A 22,669-nucleotide genomic window follows, 5' to 3' on the forward strand; every position below is an offset into this window, starting at 1 on the left:
TCGCAACAAAGAAATACATAAACACCACGCAGTGCCGCGCCTGCATTTTCATCTTGGAGGTCCTGAGAGGGAGAGAACTGGCATGCAACAGACGGCCGAGGATTGAAAGAGCAAAGCTGCGCGGCGATGATCGTCGCCAACGTGCTCCTGCGCACCAGCACTCTCCCCATCCACGATGGCGCGGACTTTGCATTATCGGTGGCAGTGCAGATTTCAGTGTGAATTAATGGGCTGCGTTACATATTACTTTCAATACACTGTTGGACGGACTGCGGCGGCTACTTCGAATTACCCGAAATTTCGAATTAACGAGTTGTGAATTGGCAAGCTTTTACTGCACTTAAAACCTTTGACTCGAGAATGTTTCCCTGGTGGCACAATTCTTTTCAAAGAGGCCCTTCAATACAAGCTAGAGCTTTTCTTTTGCTGGCTATACAGATGCTTAAAGCATTTTCTTCTGTGTTAATACTGAAGTAGTTATTATTTTATATCTATCCAAGAAATCAAGGCAATACTGATAACTGCATCAACATACAGTGGCTGTTTTCAGAGGCACTGCAAAGGAAGCAGTGTCAGCCACAATATTGTGCCTCCAATGTTGAGTTAAAGCCAAAACAGTGTTTGTAGTGTGAGGTAACTAGTGATCTTCTCTGCCTTGACAACATGATGCAATATGTACCAACAGTTTGCTCTGGCATCTGTACCCCAAGCAATGCAGCCCCAATGAGAATCCCAGAGCCATCACAGTGGCCAACCAACCTGTGGCACATACGGGACACAACGTAGGCCGAGGCTCTGGAAGATGAAGACGACTGCCTGAACGACGTTAGTGTGATGCTGGCTGAGTGTGGGGTCGCGCATGATGCGCATGAGTGTCGACACCACCATGGCTGGGTAGAACTCCTCCAAGCTCCCGCCCATGCTCACCAGCATCTCGCTGGCACTCAGCTCTGAAGGCAATGGGTGCACAATGCAACTCGATCAGGCTCTGTCTCATGCATGCTCCACAGCCCGCAACTGCCAAGACATGACAGCTCGTCGTCATCAAGCTGTCAAGCTGTGAACTGCCAAACTGTCAACTTTTCAACAATGAGCATCTCCAACAAACAGGTTCTGCACCTTCATCGCCAGTGGCACCAGTTGCAGAAGTGTTGGGAATAAGCAGCAATAAACAAGGGACAGAGAATGTGGTGCTGCTTTATTTTTTTTTCACCTGGAAGGTATGGGAGTATGCTATTTAAATATTAAAGATAGCACTTCAAAATAGCACGACAAAAGAAGAAACACAGGGGTAGATGCAGAGTTGTAATCACGAACAACCTCAAGAGAGATGTGTCATAAGCAGCCAACAAACACCGACACCAAGTACAACATAGGGTAAATTACTTGCGCTTAATAAATGAAACAAAGAAACGATAAATTAATGGAAATGAAAGTGGATGAAAAAACAACTTGCCACGTGTTCTACCAACTGAGCTACCGCGGTGCCGTTTCCCAGTCGCCGCAGTAGCTCAATTGGTAGAGAGAGGGCCGCACGCGTAATGCGAAGGTTGTGGGATCGTTCCCCGCCTGCAGCAAGCTATTTCTTCATCCACTTTCATTTCCATTAATTTATTGTTTCTTTATTTCATTTATTAAGCACAAGTAATTTCCCCTATGTTGTCCTTTGTGTCTGTGTTTGTTGGCTTCGCATGATACGACTAATAAAAATCGCGCCCCTCTGTTAACCCTTCTCTTCTCAAGAGAAATGATGGCATAAGCCTATCTACAACTAATAGCAAATTTATGCAATTGACTAGGGGTAAGCAAATAAGGAATAGTAGATTTCGAAAAGAATATCGGATTGAATCAAGACAAAAAATATCTAATCGAATATTACAAACTTTATCACAAAATTTAATGCTTACAAATCTTGGGCAAGAAAATACGATGCTGCACATACTTGGGAGTCTATTAGCATTGGATAACAAGAATGTAGCCAGCTATCAGTCTTATTAAAGGCCACACCAGATTAGTATGCCAACACCCATTACAGCTCAGTTCTAGTATATGATGGTCTGGAAAATATGTTTCTTTAATAAATAGAATTTCTGTTGAATAGAACCCACAGTTTAATAGTGGACCTGAGGTATTGGCAATATTTTATTTATTGCATAGAAAGTTTTACTTTCCAGTTTTTCTCCAAGATACAGAAGGGCTATCCCTACTTTACTGCATGTGGATTATTGTAAGGCCAATCTGAGTGACAGACATATGGACTGCCCATCACGTGACTCAATCGGCAGTTTCGTACCCCCCGCCCACTTCTTTTTTCTCCGTTCATCCACTGTTCTCATGAATTTCAGCACTCCAGAAATAGACAGAGACACAATTCAAGTATGTTGAAGAAAATTTATCTCGAAGAAAAAAACTAACAAAAGAAAAAAAGAACAGCAAACTACCTTGACACACTATAAACACTATAGAAAAGACGGGGAATGCGGGAGATGGAAATTCAAGACGATGAGCAAAACGTGAACAAGGTGAATGCAGGAGCCAACGTTTTGACAAGTGGACTTGTCTTCTTCAAGGCGACATATGCTTTCCTCGCCACAGTATATATAGGTGGGGTTCTTCTAAAGGGGAGAAGGTGTGAGGCGGGAGGACGCGGAAACGAGGGAAAATGTGTTAGCATGTCGAATTGAGAGTAAAGAAACTTTGGGTACAAGGTCAAAGCCAGGGCACCCCCCCCCCCCCCCCCCCCCAACCCCGGTCTGTCAACACACGCGCGTTAGCCGGCGTGTCAAAGGCGGCTGACACACCCGCTGACAAAACAAAACAAAAACAAAAAAAAAGGAAAGGAAAGGGGAAAGAAAAGGGGGGGGGATACGCGATGAAATCAAACTAAGTGTTGTTGCCTATAGGTTGAAGTTTAGCATAGCGAATAGATTCTAAAGCTCCCTTTGAAACGTTTATGCCTATTGGTTGCAATGTCTTGAACTTATGGATAAGGTATGATTCTCTGTATTTTCTTTCTCGTTCAGAACGGAAATTTGACTGTAAGATGTAGAGTTTAAGTTCATCAAAGTTATGACCCGGTTGGCTGAAATGCTCGGCGACGGCTTTGGGAAGCTTTTTAGCTGTGTCCGTGCGATGTCCGTTTTAATCTGACGTTCATTGATTGTCCTGTTTCACTGAGATATTGTTTCTTACAGAAGGAACATTCAAGCATATATATCACATCCGAACTTGTGCAAGTGAAGCTAGATTTGACTTCATGTGTATAACTATTTGCAGTGCGTTTAATTTTAATGTCACTTTGAAGGTGCCTGCAGGTTTTGCCCCTAGGGCGACAACATGCTTTTATTACGGGGGAATGCTGCTGGCTGACTTTTGCATGCACTAACATGTCTTTAAAGTCCTTGTTTCGGCGATAGGTAACCCTGGGTACAACCGGAAACACTTTTCGCTGACGCTCGTTACTTGATAATATTGGGTGGTATTTTCTTAGGATGTTGTTTATGTTTGGGAGTGCATTAGAATATTTTGTTATAAAGGCCGGCGGTCTGTCAGATTCTGATGTGGGCTGTCTCTTCGCAAATTCCGACTGTCTCTCCAATCTTGACGCGGCATCATAAGCTCTATCGAGAGTAACTTGGGGATAGCTCCTTTCTGCTAGCGTTGATTTAAGGTCATTTAGGTGGTGGATATAATCGTGGCCTTCACTGCAGATTCTTCTTATACGTTTCGCGTCCGACAAAAATTCCTTGCTTGCAATGTCGCGGGTGATGACTGTTGTAGTCTAAATATTGCTGGCTATCTGTAGGCTTCCGGTAAAGTGTCGTTCTCAGTTTTCCATTTTCTATGTAGACCGTCGTGTCCAGGAAGTTGGTCTGACTAGGAGAGTGGTGAGCAGTAAATTTAATACTCGGGTTAAAGCGAATGAAATGGCTAATTAAGTCGGTTAAGGCGCTTGTGCCGTGTTCCCATATTATAAATATCTCGCCAATGTAACGAAGATAGGTGTGGGGTTTTAAAGGGTAGGATTTCAGCAGGTCTGCTTCAAGCTGTCCCACGAAAATGTTCGCATACGTGGGAGCGAATGGCGTACCTATGCTAGTGCCGAAAATTTGCAGGTAGTGTATACATAGAATCGAATTCGAAATAGTTGAGCGTGAGAACTAACCTAAGAAGCGATAAGTAAACTTCAGGAGCGTGCGCTTGGGGATTGATTGCGAGGGATCTAGAAACGGCTTCAATTCCTTCACTCATGGGAATGTTGGTGTAAAGGGCAGAAACATCCAAAGTGACTAGAATGGGTTAAACAGGGGCTGCGGAGCACAGCCACGGCGACGCAGTAGAGGCTCAGGAGCCGGAGTTGTCGCTGGCAAACTCACGAACGTCCCCTCTCCGGTCCGTGGTCCCCGCAGCTGCTACCTCCCGTCTTCAGAGCATAGCTGGAGAAGCCACTGTCTTGCTTTTCGACCATGTCAGCAATGCCAACTCATCTCTGCCTATGTCTTTTTCTTAATTTCTTCTTTCGCGCTTCACATGCTTCACACGCTTCTCCTCTGTGGGTCCCTTCTCCATTTCGTTGACCAATGTCTTTGTCTTTTTCACATTGTCATACAGGTCTTGCCAGTGACTCATGACATAGGCCCTCATTTCAAGAGTTTTTCGCATTAAAGACTACTCATCGCACGCTTGTCACACCCAGTTCAAAATGAAAGATCACAATGCCACTCCATATGTCCACTGTTCATACATCACCTCACGGCACCAAACAATTAATCTCTTCACTGCGCTTAAACACAACTCTCTGCACTGCAAAAATACAATTTACACGGCTTGTTGTCTTGTGAATTACCATCCGAACCTAAGTAATTCTACTCAAAAAGTATGCACCCACATTTTCTCTCCCTTTAGTATATTTGACATGAAAACAGTACTTTTGCAAAGCGAGGCTCCACCTCATTACTCTTCCGTTAGTTAACTTAGCCTTACTCAAGAATTATGTGCCCACTTGCCATTTTGGTACCGTTCTTTGGCACACATCACAAGACCTCACGTATCTCTTCCCGTCACTCTGGATTCCGGGCCAAAAGAACTCTTCTGTAATCCTTGCTAGGGTTTTTTTTTACGCCCTGGTGACCAGCCATGACACTATCATGTCCTAATCCCATCACTGTCTCCATAAAGGCCTTAGGCACAATGAGCTGCTGAGCCTCTCTGCCCGAGCTGAATACGCATCTTCTATATAAAAGACCATTGTGCACAACAAACTCAAACGTAGTGCGGCTTCTTTTCCTTATCACTAATTCTCCTGTCTTCTTGTGGCACAATCTGACCAACTCGTCCTTGTCTTGCTCCTTCCTGAAATGAGCGGGCGTGATGCTTGACCACTGAATTGCAGGTACCTTCAGGGCTGACATGGGTGCCTTGCTCTGGGTTTGGGCTCTGGTTCGTACAGCCGACGATATAACTAGACGACATACCCTAGTTGCCGCTTCTCGTGAATGACTGATGTACAGCTTTTGCTTGCTCACTTCTTGACGTGGTTGTTCACCACAGTCATTCATCTCTCTTACTGTGACAGCTGTACTTCTCTTCCAGCTCCAATCTCGATCATCCACTCTCCGTACTCCAGGTACATTTCCTAGAATTAGATCATATAATGGCTCTTCAAGGCATTTTGCCTTAAGCCATCCGGTATAATACGGTGTGGAGACTTGAATACAGGCTTCAGGTAGGTAGGTACCTCACTGTGTTGTCAACCAAGGTAACTTGCGTTAGCACTCCTGTCAGATCTTTTTCACATACCAGGCTCCTCTGTACTAAAACTGTATTTGTGCTGCTATTTCTTAGCACTGTTACCCGTTGTCCATGAACCTCTCCTTCTACGACAGGTAGAACTTGTTCCTTTGGGTTTCCTTCCTTTCACTTTTCCCTCGGTACCTGTTGACTCTCTTGAGCCTGGTTCACCTCTGCGCAGTTCGGCTGCGAGTCGGTTTTTCCGCACTTGCCTATTATGCACATTGTTTTTTTGTGATGTGCCAGACCTACACTCATTCGCACGTTGTACCTTTCTATTGCATAATTGACACACTATTTGTTGGTTGGAGCGGTTTTTCCTTACGTGACAGTTAACGGCACAGTGCCCGGTACGATTACAGAAAAACACCTTAACTGGGGTGGGCGCACGGTTTCCCGAGGCTCATATTCTGCCTCGTCTACTTTCTCTCTGGGTCCTCTTTCACTCTTCCTAGGTTTCTCAGCCCCCGTGCCTCCAAAATTTGATTAGCATGTTCGGCTAGATCGTTAAGTGAATCCAACTTTCTCTCACTTAGGAAGACACCCAGATTATGGCAATAGCAAGCTAAGAATTGCTCACTGACCATGCAATCACCAACCCCCACATAAGTCTTCGCGACATCGGCCATTTCCACCCACTGGTCAAAATAATTTGACAGGCGGCATGCAAATTGCTTTCCCGTTTCTGTGTCCTCCGGCTTACAGTTTTGGAATCGCTTGTGAAAACATTCCGCTGTAAGTTGGAATCTTTGTAGTAGTGCCTTCTTAACCTTGTCATCATCTAGGGAGTCAGAGGTAATCTTCCTCCCAAAGACACTCAGTGCCTCACCTACTAGGCATAGACTTAGGGCTGTGGTCCATTTGCTCCAGTCCCAGCCTTGTCCGAGCGCTATCGTTTTGAACTGATGCAAGTATGCATCCAAGTCGTCACGCTTTTCATCGAATGGTGCATTAGCTTATGCAGACAGATTTTGTTGGCTTCTGGAGACTGCGAGCTGGAGGACACTGATGCCAAACTCTTGTCATCGCGGTGACACTCCGTTGCTAGTGCCAATCTCAGTTTGAGCTCTAAAATTTCCTTCTCCCTAGCATGCACTTCCCGCACTTCCGCACGTTCGGCCTCGCATTCTTTTTGGAAGATCTCTCTCTGTTTCTCAATAAATTTCAGTGCTTCGTCCTGGCCGTTAACGTTTAGAGAAAAGCCAGGTAATGCCTCGGAACTTGGCAACCCTAGTGCATCACTTTCACTCACACTTTCCCTGTCACAGTTGAGCCGCGACTTTCCTTTGCGCATGCAAGCTGTCAGTGGCAGACTGCCTAAAGATGCCAAAGGCTTACGATTCTAGAAATGCGGTCTTTGAGCGCTGATGAAATGGCTGCCATCTATATTGTAGAACACAAAAGCTGAATTAATGTTTCCTACGAGGCACTGAAGAAGTGCTGACATCTATGTGATAAAACAAAAAAGAGCGAAATCACCACGGATTTCAGACACTGGCACTGCAGTCTTCTACGTAGTTGGAGAAAAACTAACTGGACATGTCTAGTTCGCCCAAGTCGCTTTGAAAACAGGAAAATTGCCATTGACAAGCTGTAGTTGTCCAAAGCAAATTAACCATGATTGCATCGACGAGCTGAGGTCGTTCAAAATACTTAAGGGGTGAAGTCTGACATACTTTTATGTCGCGATATGATGCAGTTATTGCATAAAAGGCATCGCGGACGTGAATCTAGTTACGTACCACTGAAAAAGTGCAGCACCACATTTCTGCGACCAGTAGTTCCACTTGCGTTCCTGACGAGAACATGGTAGGTCCCATACTCCAAGCATGGAGTTGCGCATATATAATACACTAAAACCTTGTTAATTCAAAGTCATCAGGACTGCAAAAAATCTTCAAATTAAGTGGATTTTCGAATTAACACACAGAAAAATGCAACCCAGGCAAAAAAATTTTGCTGCAAGAATGCGCTACCTTTATTAGATTACTTAAAGTAATCATTACATAAAGTTACTTAAAGTAATCACATTACTTAAAGTAATCAGAGATGCTGGCTTGCCATGTACTGTAGTTCGAGGCTCCAAGGGTCATGTTTTCTAGTTGGCCAACTATGTGCAGCATTTTAGAATTTCCATCGCGGCACTCAACAAAATTGCGGATGACGTTCAGCGATCCGATAACTTCTCTGAGAGCAGGTGCTCGGGAGGGCTTGTTAGCATCGTCGTCGTCACTGTGATCGCACATGGTCGCAACAGAGGTAGCTTCACTCTCCAAGTCTGACTAGCACGTTTGTTGATCATTTTCGAAGTTCAGATACTCGGTGAAGCCGACTGCACCAGATTCACTATCCTCTGTGCAGAGTGCATTGATCCAGTCGCAATACTCGGCTCCTTCTTCATCAAGTGCACATGAATAGTCAGCATCAGCATCGCGGTGCTTTCCTTTGAGAAGCCAGCGTGTTCAAAACACCGCATGATCAAAGTGGGTTCCACTTGCTTCCATGCATACACAATAAGACATATGGCCCCAAGGAGGTCGATGGAGTACTCCTTGCCGTTGTCGTAGCAAAGGAGCATGCGCTTGAGCCGGTGGTGGCGCTAAATCTTTCTTGTGCGGTGAATGACGCCTTGGTCCGTTAGCTGTGAGATCGACGTGGTGTTCGAAGGAAGAAATACCATCCTGATAGCTTTCAGGTGTGGGATGTCACCACGCTCCAGGCAATCATCAACAACGAAGAGTACATTCCTTCCTGTGGCCACGAACTTGCAGTCAAGCTGCCGAAGGCAACCTTCAAATATTGTGCCTGTGACCCAGGCTTTCTTGTTGTGCCGGTAGATAAGCTCATCCCTTGGCGGTCGCCCCGCATATTTACAGCAGCGAGGCTTCCCACTCTTTCCAACTACGAGTAGTGGTAGCTTGTGTTTACTGGATATGTTCACGCCGAACAGAACAGTAATTCTTTCCTTGCCCTGCTTTCGACCCTTGACCACGGTGTCATTCGCTGCGAATGTTTTTGTGGGCAGCATCTTATAAAAAAGGGCTGCCTTGTAAAGGTTGTACATATCGTCTGCACCGTACTCGCTAAGCAATGGAGCCAACATATGTTTCTTCCAGTCGTCAACGACGCTCTCGTTTGCGCTGCCGCTCTCGCCACAGATGGCTACAATGGTCAAATTATTGCGCTCGTTAAAACGGGTGAACCATCCATTGCTACACTTGAACTCTTCGTGCCCAAGTTGTAGAGCCAAGTCGTTGGCCTTCTCCAGCAGTATCGTTCCACTGATGGGAAGGTGGGCTGCGTTTGCTTTCTGCAGCCAGCGAAGTAAAGGTGATTCGACATCTTGGTACGTGGGAGCCTGTACTCGCGACCGCTTCGAAGAATATGTCTTGCTGTAGGCCTCCAGTGCCTTCAACTTGTCCTTCAATATTGTGGACAACGTCAAGAGGGGCACGCTGTGCCTTCCAGCCAACTCGGTCTTGGAACACATGTTCTTACCCACTTCTTGGATCAAGCAGAACTTCTGCTGCAGCGTTAAAGTCCTATACTTTGGCATCTTCGCTCACTGGCACTTCTGCACAGTTCAGAAAAAAAAAAAAAAAACACCACGCTAGCTGCAACAACCCTAACCACTGCACACAAAGAAACAATGCAGACCGGCGTTCCATGCACACCCGTCACCGCAGGCGCAGACAGAGGATGGGCGAAAGGCAGCCAGTGGCAGCAGCACGAAACATGCGTTGACACTGTGACCGCTGTGACTGCAAGGAGAAGACATGCTTCACTGCACGTCTTCTCCCCAGCAGGTGCGTGTTTCGGCAGTGTGCGGGGCATACAGTGGACTGATTTTTGTGCTAGCAGTACTACTGGTCGGGTTCTTTGTCTATAAATAATTGCAATGGCTATGTGGCGTCCCCTCGCGGCTCTCAGTGGCACTCATTTCGCTGGGTTTGTGGTGAAATGAGGATCGGGAATGGCCGCATAGCACCCCAAATCTTCAGATTACCCGGGTTGGCCTAGGCCGCCAATTCGAATTATCCGGTTGAATTTACATAGGAAAATATGGGACCACAGAAAACCTTCCGAATTATCCGGGATTTCGAATGAACAGCGTTCGAATTAACAAGGTTTTGCTGTTGACTCCAATCCCAACTTCGATGGATTTTTATAGGAGTGAGCCAATACTCGAATATCACCAAATCAAACCGAATAGTGAACATTCAAATAATTAGATTCACGAATGGAATACCTGCTATTAGTTTTTTTTATGTATTCGGTGCAGAGATCCTCACAGTGCCACATGTTGTGTGTGCCATGGAGCCCCTTGTTCTCGATGCCACACAAGCGAGCACCTTAGTTTGTTGTTTTTGGCGCAAAAGGAGTGCCAAGCGTGCCACAGATGAGCCGCTGGTACGTGAAATTTGTCTCTGCACTTCTGCCCTATTGCATGCGCTCCCCGATGTCAGCCCGATGCTGGGATTGAACGCAGAGCACCAGAATGTCGAATTCGTAGAATAGCAATGTGCCAGCCAGGGCCACCTATGTTGGTACAAAGTTTGTCCATGTTGACAGGACCAATCGAAACGATGACGCAACGCGGACAGAGAGAATGGCAACAAAAGCAGCACATATTTCATAAAGTGTAATAGAATGTGTGAAGATCGTGCTGATTGGCTACTGGAAGGCATGCGGATTGTGTTGGATATGAGGCGGGACGAACTTCAACACAGGCATCAATCTAACCAGTATGCGTGATCTCGCGATGAGCCACTTGTACAGCCATATTAACTGCACGATGGCTTGTGGCCCGTTATGAAAATGGCCAGCGGCAAATTTTTGCCTTGGCCATTAGGCCTAAACGGCGCGAAATTGTGGCTACTTCGTCAGGTATCGGCAACTAAAGTTACAGTTTGGTGTTGAATCAATGCAGATCTTTTTGCAGCCGCCTGCATTACATTAGGAAAGCTGACAAATCGCCTCGCAAACAAAATCAAGTGTTTGGCATGGCAACAGTGTTGCTCACGGTTGTGATATCTGTTACACTATATGGTAACCTCTCATTCCCAATGCCGTTCATAGATGCACATTGGTATTTCTTTGTTGCTTCGAGCAACCCGTTACGAGACTAGTTTTTAATATACATAGTGGGCACAAAAGTGTCATGTGACTAGTTTGCTGACCGCCCGACTGCATTCATATTTGTGGACGGCGGATTGACGCATTCATATGTGTGGACAGCGGACTGACGAGGAAAGGGGGGAGAGAGAGGGGGCATTGTGTGAACTTTCCATGATTCTCTTGATCTTTGACAGGTGGCAAATAATGCTAAACCTGAAAATGAAAAGGTGCCCGCTCTACTGTTGGCGCCGACCACAATCAACCCGCACAGCGCTGATAGCCACATGCTAAGCAGTAATTGAGTCAAGTGATGGGCGGTCCGTGCTTTTGTCTGTCGCGCAGATTGGCCTCACGATAAACCACTTACCATAAAGACTGGAAAGCCGTTATGTATTCTGAAGTCAAACTGGAATGCAATACTTTCTATGAAATAACTAACAGTCATAATAGTACACAGGTTAACTTTTGAACTAAGAGCCTGATTGGTACTTAGTACAACATAACATCACTACCATATAGACTAGTGTAAGGGCCGCACCCTGGACTTGGCGACCGAAATTAGCAAAAAAAAAAAAAAAAAATTTCCAAAAGAGAACCAATTGCGTTCAGTGCCCCAGTGCCACACGCTGCATAGTTCCATATGCCGCTACCAGATGGTGAGAGGTACGCATTCACTTCTGATGCAACGGATCCGGGGTGTGCATAAGCCACCGGCTGTGCTGGCACCATTTTGACCAAAAGGTTTGGTCCTGTATGAGGGCTGCACCTTGTCAAATTTTTGAAAGTAAAAGTCCAGCCCTTACACGTCTATATGGTAATATTTTAGTTTCAGAGGTAAAAAAATCACTTAATTCTATTCAACCGACATCCCACAGATAAAAAATATTTTCAGGATATTTATACTAGAACTGAATTGTAATCAGTGCTGGTATACTAATTTGTAGTTCCCTCTAATTAAAGTAGACTGTGTTGTATATCTTGATTTTTATGTACCAAAATTACTGATAGCTTGCTACATTTTTTCTATGCAATGCTAGGAGGCGGTTATCATGTTATATTTGCCCAAAATTGTAAGCATTACATTTTGTGATAAACTTTTCTAATACTCCATATTTGATTCGATATTCAGCTTTCTTGATTTGAGTCAAAATCTACTATTCGGTATTCACACACCCCCTATTCTTACATTACAGTTTGAACTTAACAAAACCACCGCATGCCACGTCAGCAATTTGTGGAAATACCATTGAGGAAGCAGCGTGCAAATCTCATCGCTGTGGGATGAGTGAGTTGAAAGGATTTCATTCGTGCTCGCAGAGTTACAATTGTATGGGGATGGACTTGGATGTTCTGTAAGCTGAAAGCCACTTTTAAATCTAATGACATCGGTGCAGTGTTGGCAGGGCTTGATGTAGCACAGCTGGAGGGGAAGGGCCCAAAACGAAGAGGCTGCGAGGCGCCACGCACCAAACATGTGCCGCACGAGAACCGAGGAAGACTGGTTCCAAAATGAAGTTAGTTCAGAAACTGAAACCCGACAAAACTACCTGGTTGACTAGTTGCCAATGTAAAATAATCAGCCAGATTGGCCCTTAAACGGCATACTGTTTGGATACGTGGCCAGGTTTGTTCAAGCGTGATTCACAGTGCAGAAGACTACCTTTAATTTCACTCTGGTTAATTCATTGTTTCGCTTGTTTGATCATAGCCAAGTGTCCTAGCCGAACACCCTGGACAACGTCCATGCATTTCGATGGGCCCAAACGTTCATTATTTCGATCCTAAAATTGGCTTTCGCTAGTTGATTTGAACTTGACCGGTCAGCATGCACGTGCCTGACCCCTGTGGTCACCCCTATAGCGACCACTTTAGTGGCAGCGTCTCTTGGCAAAGATTAGGGGGCAGTAAATGCTCTGAACATATACGTCATATTCCATTGAAAACACCCATTTTCACACTGCCTTTCAAGATTTGCAAGTAACAACTGTAGCTCACAATGTCTGATTGCCTGGTTTTACTTGACACTAACACGTGCCTTTTACTTTCTTTCTTTCTTTTCCAGAAGAATTCGGCAAATAATTGGCTGCGTGGAGCAATCGGACACAATGCCAAAACCTACTGGGCAGCGTTCGTATACTTTACCGAACATCATAGCAATATGGCTGCGGAGTTGACTTTAAAACATAATGCAGCGATGCTGAATTTAGAAAACTGGCTGCGTTATATGACACATATTATGCAACAGATTTTTCTTGCTAAAAAATTGGATACACGCTAGATTTCTACTTTGTTTAGGGGCTTTAATGTCATTTCTGCGTTAGTTTTCTACTTTGGACATATAGAAAGTGGGTGCACATTTGATTCAGGGGTGAGTAAGAATCTGGAAAATATTGCCAAATGAATCAGCTATTTGTTTTTGTGTATTTTCTGCACCTTGTTTAATTCAACCTGCCGGATAAGTTCATCAATTTTTACGGTGCCATCAGGGTGCCACATATGAAGTCGACAGCACAAGTGTACTGATGATGGCGAAACGCATATACATACAGGCTGATTTGCTTCTGTTCCATTTCTACCTTCTCCTGAATAAAATTGAGCAACAAGCACTTCCACGCACTTGAAGCACACTGTATCTGAGCAATGCCGGCTTTTATGGTTAGCATTGCAATCAGTATATCAAAGATCATGTGCAAAAAATGAGTAAACTTTTGTGCATTCAACACGCCTTTGGAGAACCAAATCGGTGAATTCCAGCTTTTTACGATCTTGGGAAACTGCAAGACATGCGGAGATTTCAAATAAGGTTCAGGTAGGCGTATTTTTTGTATTTTGAATACTCTATATATCGAATTATTTTGCAATTCCCTTACAGTTCGGCACATGCGGGATCGACTGTTGTGAAAACACTTAAGACCAACACAAGAAGCTTTATGCCAAAGGTCTTTAGAACTAAGCATGTCGTGTATACTTTTTTTCCTAATTTAGACTCTAATTATAATCTAGAAGCACTTTGATAAAAAGACGCATTTGAAGATGAAGATGTGCTGTGGCCCAAAATCTCAACGTCAAGCCTGAACCTTGCAGGGTCAAATACACTGGTAAACGTGGAAACAAAAATTTGACCTAAGTAATCTTAACTCATTTTAATCTTGCACTGACAGTGCACTTCCTACAAAGCAGGTTACTTTGGATTTATCATTGAATATTGTGCATCAAAGAAGCTGACAGGAGAGCTTGCACATGCAATCACTTGCAGTTGGGCAAGTGATTCACCAACCTTGACTTTCGGGTGGGACCACACTGATGCTAACAACTGCTCCTGAATCGCTGAAGTCATCAATCATCCCCATGTTTAGCTTGTGCTTGAATGGTTCCAGTGCCCCGAGCAGTCCCAGCACTCGAATAGCCTACAGAAGTTTAAGAAAAAGTGCAGAGATAGATCAGAATAATAAAGTCTTTTTGCCTTGTGCATGATAGCTGTGGAAATGTTCTTTTTTTTACATCTTAGCATATTACCTTTTTAAATGTATCTTTTTTTACAAAAGAAACAAATGTTCCAAACACACAACAATTTTTTTTAATACTTTGGCAAACTGACAACGACAACAATGATTACAACCACATTATTAATAACGTTTTGGCACAAGACACCTTATGACGAATGTTGACATTCATGCGATCAAAATTAAAGCAATGTAGCGAGCGACATACCATATTGCCACCACAGACACATGAAGTAGCAATCTCACTGCCAACCACAATGCCAAATTGACTGTGACACAGTATATCTAATAATCACTGCAGCTCAGTTGAAACTCTACAGTAGCTCTAGTATCCTGGCTGCAACTTCGTTGCAATGGCTCTCCATCAAGCTACAATGCTCAATATGGAGGTGTCTATTGTGGATGGGGCACTACTGCTTTAATATACCAACACTAAAGCCCTTTATAAATACCTTTATAATTCCCTTTATAAATCAAATTCATTTTACTCCGTTTCCAGCTGTGCGGAATTTGCTTATTTGTTATGACTGCCTCCAATGCTTTTATCAGCATTTCCTTGCTTCTTGGGCTAAGTTCATTAATTAACTTGATTGGAATTTCGTCTATCCCTGCGGACGTGCATTTTGGAAAATTTGCTTCCACCTTTTTCGAGTTAAGATTGGTCAGTTCTAAGCTGTTTTCTATTATGCTATTCTGTGTTGCTCCCTCACTTGGGGCGATTACCCTATCGTCTTTCCTAAATGACTCTGCTATAACTGAACCAATGTAGTTCACAGCGTCATCTCCCTCTAAACAATTTCCTTCGACATCGTGAATCTGTTCCTGTTTTCTGTTATTAGCTTTACCCAGCCAGCTTATATGGTTCCAGAATTTTCTTGACTTCCCTTTAGTTGCATCGCGAACTTCAGCCAGCCAGCGATCAGAGGACTGCTTTATTTTAGCCTGGACGAGGACCTGCACTTGTTGTTTCTTTTGTCAATAATATTCCCATTTTTGGCCTATTTACTCTTCAGATAACTGCGCTCTCTTTGCTTCTCTGTGTTCCCGAGATGCCCACCGTCGTTGTTTGATGGCCTAATTTCCTTATTCCACCAACTTCGTGGCTTCCTCTTTCCTCTCCAGCGGCTTACTCCTTTTACTTCTTTTATTTTTGTACTAATGAGTAGTTCTAACTGATTATAATCCCACCTTTCCATGGAATGTTCCTCTATGCCAGCCGCTATTTGCACGTCATTTAATTTTGCATACTCTTTTCGACTTCCCTGCATTTCTCTTTTGAGTAGGGCTCCCAACTGTAGACTAATACGCTTATGATCACTTCTGAGGCTGTACTTCCCCTCTTCGTCTATTTCCATTATTGCAAGCTTGCTATACAACCCCTGCGACATTAAGCAGAAGTCAATGGTCATTTGTCTGTTACGGGACTCCCACGTGATTTGTCCCTCACACTTAGTTTCCCTATTTACTATAACTAGGTTGTGTCGCTCACAGAAGTCTAGCATCAACTTCCCATTACAATCTGTGTATCCATCGATATCCTCGATGTGGCCATTCATGTCACCCAGCAGACAAATATCGGCACCTTCTCCAAACTGCTTTATATCGTCATCAAGACACTTCACTAGATCTTTGTTCTCTTGCCTGCATTTGTCCCCTGTCCCTAAATAAACTACTCCAAGCCATTCCTTTTTACCAGCAATTGTACCTGATACCCAGACATGTTCCTTGCAAGTTAACTTTATTCTTTGCCAATTTGTTCCTTGGTGTATGAGCATACCTACTCCTCCTCCCTTCCTCTCCGTTGTTGTTCTATTGCTCCCTTCCCAGACGTAGCCTTTAATAAACGGTGGGTCTTCTAGATCCCTGAGATGTGTTCCGCATAGCGCGTATACACCTACTTCTTCGTCCTTTAACTGCTGTTCTATTTCTAACCACCTCGCTCTCTTTCTACCGCCTTGCATGTTTATGTACCTGATCCTGGTGTTAAATTTCTTTGTAGTTTTCTTCCTGGACCTCCTAGTGGCCATTTTATTGGCGTCAGCCTCTATTGTTGCACTTTCTACACTGTTTCTACCTACCCCTACGCCCTGAGGCACAGTGGACCCCCTAAAAAAGCTACTGCCCGACCTGCCAGGCGCCAGCCGATCTTGGCTCCTAGCCTTTCATTAAAGTGGATGCCATCTCGTGTAAAGCCTCCGCCAAAGCCTGCTCTATGGACTTCTCTGTTTATGTCTGCCACTTCAAATCCTTTCTCCTGGCTTAGCTTTCTTATCTCACGATTAACAGTCACAACGTCCTTGGCAATTGCTCCGTTCCTTCCTTGCACCTAGGGCACTGTGCATACCACGATCTGGACTTGCTGTGCTATCGCCCTTAAATCGTCAACTCCCTCCGCTAATCTTTCCACTACTTTTGCAGCTTCACCATTCAAGACATCATTTAGCCCTGCTGTTACCACTACCAAATTGCGCTCTGCAACATTTTCAGAAAGCTCGCTTTTTGTTTCTCTCAGTGCTGCGTCCATTGTCCTGCCTGAGAACGTCCCGACTGCTACCCGCTTATCACCCTTTGCACGCTCCATTATAGCTCTTTTGCACCTCCTCATATTTGAATCACCACCGATAAGTACTAGGGCATTCTTTCCCTCCTTCTTAACTTCCAGGTTATGCTTATCATTGGCTAGGAGCTCATTCCTTGGGGTTAGCTTGTTCCCCTCCTCTCCTTGTGCTCGCTGGCACCCCTGTGGCTGCAGCGTCGCCTCACTCGGGGCGCGTTGCGCTGCTTCACTATAACTATGCCGATTCACTGGCGGCGAGCCGACTCCCGCTTGCTCTGGGTCCCTGCCTCCCACTTCGCCTGTAGGGTCTACCCTACTTTCTGTGCTTTTGCCACCGGCTTGGTGTCCCGACCCATCATTCTCCGCTGCCCGCATCTCAAGCGCATCGAGCCGCCTATGCAGTTCTGCTCTCCTTTCCCTCTCTTCTCCAAGCTCGGCCACGGTTCTTACTAATTGCGCGGCCTGGACCGCTTCCACCTTGACCAACTCGTCAACTTTCGCCTGCAAAGCTACCCACTTCTCCCGCTCCTCCCTCAGGTCTGCTTTCAGCTCTTCGAACTTGGCTGTCCAATTTCCTTCCAGTTGTTGAACTGCTTCCCTGACCCCTTCGCACAGCCTGCACGTAAAGTTAGACTCCTCCCCATCTGCTAAGCTCTGGTAACGGGTCTCGTCGAGGGAGCACCAGCGCAGGCACTCGTCGCACTGCACTTGCTCCGCGTCCCCCGCGGCCTTCCCTTTCTTTGGTTTCATCGCTAGGCCTACGTCCTTAGGCTCAACGAGCAAGTCCGCAACTTCGAAGAGCTAGCTGAGATAGTTAAATAAGCCTATCAAATAGGTCCCGCCTAGCACCTAGGCCTAACGAGGGAAACCGCCAGACCTAGACAAAGCCGGTGCGTTTACCACGCTTATTACGAATTCAAAATTTGCGCTCCTGCTCCATGCAAAAGAAAACACTTCAAAAACATCAGCTAATAAAAAGAAAAAAGAGTACTTAGCTACGAACAAAGTCGCTGAAGCCTTGACAAAGGAGGCCTGTGGCGAACAAACCCTGTTTACGTGGCGCCTCCTCGCGGCTGCCAAGCGCACTACTCGCTACGCTACACACTTCAAGAACTGGCACTGCACTGGCACGACACTTTTCTGAACTAGTGAAAAAGGTGCAGCCAAATCGAGGAGACCTTATACGTGCCATGAGGCAGGAAAGCTGGCATTGTCCACAACGAGTGGTAACAAAGATCATCATCATCAGTGACGGCATCAGTGTGTTGTCAGTAGTTATACAGACTTAAAGGGCAACTCCAGTGTTTTTTCAATGTCCACTGATCTTAATAAAATTTTGAATATACATTCTCTTTTGTACTTTGATTATTTGTGCCAAGCAATATGGCTGCAAGTCATTAAGTTTTCCTGAAAGCGAATTTTAAATATTGGTTCTGTTCCTCACCCATGACTTTTTACTGCCCTCCCTGTGTTTGTGACGTCACAGACTACGTTGCCACCGTCAGTGAAATAGTCGCCGGAATCGTCACTAATTCGAAAAATCTGTAAAAGCTCCGTGTGTCGCTAGGAGACATCATCAGCTTGGTTTGTTTGGCGTTAGCGCCATATGTACTGCATGTTTAGCATGCTTTCTGCCTGTTTACATTACGGTAGTGTAGGACCCAACGTCATTGAGTCATCGTGACATCACACGAAGCAGCTACCAGTTTCGGTTCCCGTATCTCGTTTATCGGTTATTTAAAATTATTGATGAATTTCTAAGCAAATTGAACCACCCTACCGGTGACAGGACTGTCGATGCCATTTGAAAATGACAATATCCTAATATGGTTAAAAAATGCCAGAGTTGCCCTTTAAAGGTGGAGTAAAGTGAATTACGGTGAACTAAAGTCAATTAAGGTACAATTTAGAGCAAGGTGGATTAAGGTAGAGTTGTGAAGGACATGTGACAATGTATGATGTCACGTATCATGGATGTAACCAACTGATTAGAGAACTTATAATGCTTTTGCATTCAAATCATGTAAGGATGCTTAAGTGAGCACCAATTTTTTCTATCTTAAAATTGGCATTCACCGGATAATCCTAACTTTGTCTGTGTCGGTGAAGCTTAGGGGACAGTGAATGTGTTGAACACAAGTCGCTTCCCATCAAAATTGCCTATTTTCGACGGCCTAGGAAGATTTTCAAGCAATAACGGTAGCTCACAATGTCCGACCACGGTATGTGATTACAATGTCTAATGGGCACCTTTTATTTTCGAAGGAAATTGGGCAACAAATTGCCTGCGTGGTGCAATCAGATACGAAACCAAAACTGCCTTCACGACATTCCTATGATTTGCCACGTACATATCATGACTGTATTGCAACGAAGATACTCGTGTGGAAAAGCAGACTTAAAGGGCAACTGAAGCACTTTAAAAAAGTGAGCTTTCAGTGAATTATTAGTTTTTCATGCCCTGAATATGCAAATGATAGTTTATCAGGGCAGAAATCACCGCTACTTGCTTTATTTAACAAAAACAAGCGGCAGCATCTGTGGGAGATGGGCTCTAACAAAGACGATTGTAACGTCATCTCGGGTGTCAGCGGGGTGCGTGATTCAAATAGAGCACTCATGTGACCTCCGTATTGACATCATCCTCACGCCACGTCTTTCGCCGCTACACTCGGCGCGCGAGGGGAGGGGGTGGAGCTTCAATGAAAATTTGAATGGCGATTGCAGCACTGCTAAGTGCACAATAGAGAAAATAACTTCAGGAGTTGAATTAAACTGTGGCAGCCTTCAAAACCACCGTAACCCTTTCAATTTAAAAACCTCTTCAGCTTCCCTTTAAGGAAATGAGCCACCATTAAAAAAAAGAAAATTCGGTCTACATTAGATTTATACTTTGGTTAGAGGCTTTAAGTCATTTCGATGTTAGTTTTCTACTTTGCACATATAAAAAGTTGGCATGCATTTTATTCGAAGGCGTGTTAAATTCAAGCAAATACTGCCAAATGAATCAGTACTGTGTTGTGAGGTTTTTTCTGCATCTTTTCTAGTTCAACCTGCCAAAATCGATCAATTTCATCGGCCCCGTCGGGGTCGAATTAACGAAAGTTGGCTACGGGAGTAAGTGCCTATCAGGTGCCGTATTATGAAACGATTCACTTTGGCGATACTATCGCCTCGGCAATAGTTCGCCGTCAGGCATGCACTGACTGGTTGGTTGAGCAACATTGGATGACGTAGCTCATCTGATTTTGCTAAAACAACCAATCGGCATGCACCTGATGATGAACTATCGAGGCGATAGTATCGTCGAAGTAGATGGTTTCGGAATACAACCCCAAGAGATTTGCAACAGCAAATTTTTGCAAACAGTAAATGGTGAGAGATCTTGGTTCAAATACACCCAGTCTATTTCCCTTGCCACAGTTGCTCAGCAGCTATGGCATCTTGTGGCTGAGCCCAGGACCATAGGTTTGCTGATTTCTAGACATGGCACGTGTAACTTGACTAAATGGGAAACAAAATCAAAGCTCTCCTGCTAGCACAATACTATGCATTTCTATTGCTTTCAAAGATGAAAAAAATGTAGAAGCACTTAATCATGAGGATGACACATTGTGCAATAAACACACATGCAAGCAAGCTAGAGCCACTAGCAAATGAAAGATGTTCTAGGTAACATAATCTGACTTGTCATTATCATCATTGCTGACTAAAGCCTCATTCCAAGTTTAAAACAATAAGGGCACATCATCAAGCTAAAAGATATATACACAGCCTTTGCCAAGTGCTGAGCATGGTAGCTTTTAGTGAAATTCTGCAAGCTAATGTACCACACAATTAGTTCAACCAAAACTGTTATGGCCTGAGCTTCAAGCAGGAACACGGCTGCAAGTACAACTCCAAGTTCCTTGGTATATGAGTGTCAGTTTCCTCAGTGCTTAGAGCACAAGCTTAGCTATCTTAGCCATCAGAATCAAGGTATGCCGGAAATCCCACTAGCAGTGAATTTGTTGCACAAGAGGACAGGCTACACCCCCTTTTTCTTTTATCACCTCCACACATGAGCACAAGAAACCACTGCAAAGGCACAAGAGTACATGGACAAAATGATGCCATGGTGCCCTTGGGTGATGCTTGTTGGCACAGCAGTTCTTTGTGCTGAAGATGTGCCAAGAACCCCACAAAGCTGTTCCAGTTAAGTAAATACATTTTTTTTCCATGTGGCATCCAAGGACACTTAGTAAGAGCTACACACTGTTATGATCATCCACCACACTGTCATGACCATTCAAGCTGCATGTAGGTTCCACCCGGCACAGGCAAAAAGCACATACAAGGGTGCACTCACTTCTCTCCGAATGCTACTGGACTGCTCTGTCTTGAGGAAGTTCAGCAGCACATCGAGAAGAGTGGGATACTTGTGGTATGGCTCCACTACGTAGCCAGTGCTCTCGACCAGCTGACCAAGAGTCCAGAGACTGATCTGAGGATAGCAGACATAACAATTTAAGCATATCCAATGCATAAGTTGCAATCTATCAAAAGCGAACCTTTAATAATGTGCTGACGTAAATGCTATACAAATAATTGTGATGGTTATTCACTTTATGCAACATGTAAGGTCATGCAAAATTATGTTTATGCACTGCACAGGTCACAATTTTGATGTCATGCAAAGTTTGTGCTTATATATTATACTGCTCACAGGCTATCCTGAAATACAAACACCAATTCAGGCAGATGCACGCTGTGAAGCGTCGATGCAGTGATGTCACAAGGAGAAAGGTGATGTTTGCCGAGGGAAGAATGGTGAGGAGAGGTGTATGCAGGTAGAGGTACGATATGCATGTAAATGAGATTAATGTAGGGGTGCGCAAATACCTGAATTTTTTATTTTGCATTGAATAGAGAATATGTGAATAATTCGATTCGCAAATAGAATATCTAATATTCAATTTCTCGATTATCAGTACCTCTGGTAATCACCTGACCATGGTTGGGGCCTTGGCGCATACAGCGTTGCCACGGCACACAATCTTTATCGGTACAAGGTTCGACCAGGTCAACCTGATCTATCTAAACAATTAACATTACGCAAACAGAAGGAACCACAAGCACAGCACATGTGGAAAGCACAGAAGCATGTGTAAAGATTGGGCCAATTAGCTACCGGAAGGCATGCTGATTGTATCTAATATGAGAGTTAGTGTTCACATACACAGATTTGTGGAGTTTGGAGCTTTGACCCACATGCGAGCACACAGACAAACTTGGCACGCGTGCTCGTGTAGTTCCCGGCTGGACACGAATGCCGCTTCAATGGCCATCAATCTAACCCATATGCGCGATCTTGCGACTACGGCTCGTAATCAAATCTGCTGGCGACAAATCTTTGTCATATCCACACCATTGGCCACACTGTCTAGCCTGTTAGGAGTAATTTGAGCTGCATTGTTGGGTGTCAGTGACTAAATTTATAGTTACTAAATCAACGTAGGTCATCTCAAAGCGGTTGCACGACCCTTAGAAAGCCAATAAACCATCTTGCTAATGAAAGCGATTGCATGTTCATGGCTGCCATCATCGCAAAATACCGTATGGTAGCCCCTCGTTCCACACACCATTCATAGCTGCGCAAGTCTCTTTTCGTAGATTAGAGTGACCCATCACAAGACTGGGTTTATATTTACGTGGTGGGCTC

General features: G+C 44.5%; 1 protein-coding gene across 3 annotated transcripts in view; it reads right to left on the bottom strand.

Moving 5' to 3' along the window:
* The window catches only part of mTor (serine/threonine-protein kinase Tor), a 388,261-nt gene that overhangs the window by 226,691 nt on the left and 138,901 nt on the right, over positions 1-22,669 (bottom strand). For all 3 annotated transcript variants that reach the window (XM_072287059.1, XM_072287057.1, XM_072287058.1), the window contains exons 15-17: positions 21,317-21,451; positions 14,186-14,315; positions 760-950 (exon numbers count right to left, since the gene is read on the bottom strand). In XM_072287059.1, coding sequence (XP_072143160.1) covers positions 760-950; positions 14,186-14,315; positions 21,317-21,451 — 456 coding nt within the window. The remainder of the gene's footprint in view (positions 1-759; positions 951-14,185; positions 14,316-21,316; positions 21,452-22,669) is intronic.

This window comes from Dermacentor andersoni, chromosome 3, assembly GCF_023375885.2.
Source record: "Dermacentor andersoni chromosome 3, qqDerAnde1_hic_scaffold, whole genome shotgun sequence".
Classification (NCBI taxonomy): domain Eukaryota; kingdom Metazoa; phylum Arthropoda; class Arachnida; order Ixodida; family Ixodidae; genus Dermacentor; species Dermacentor andersoni.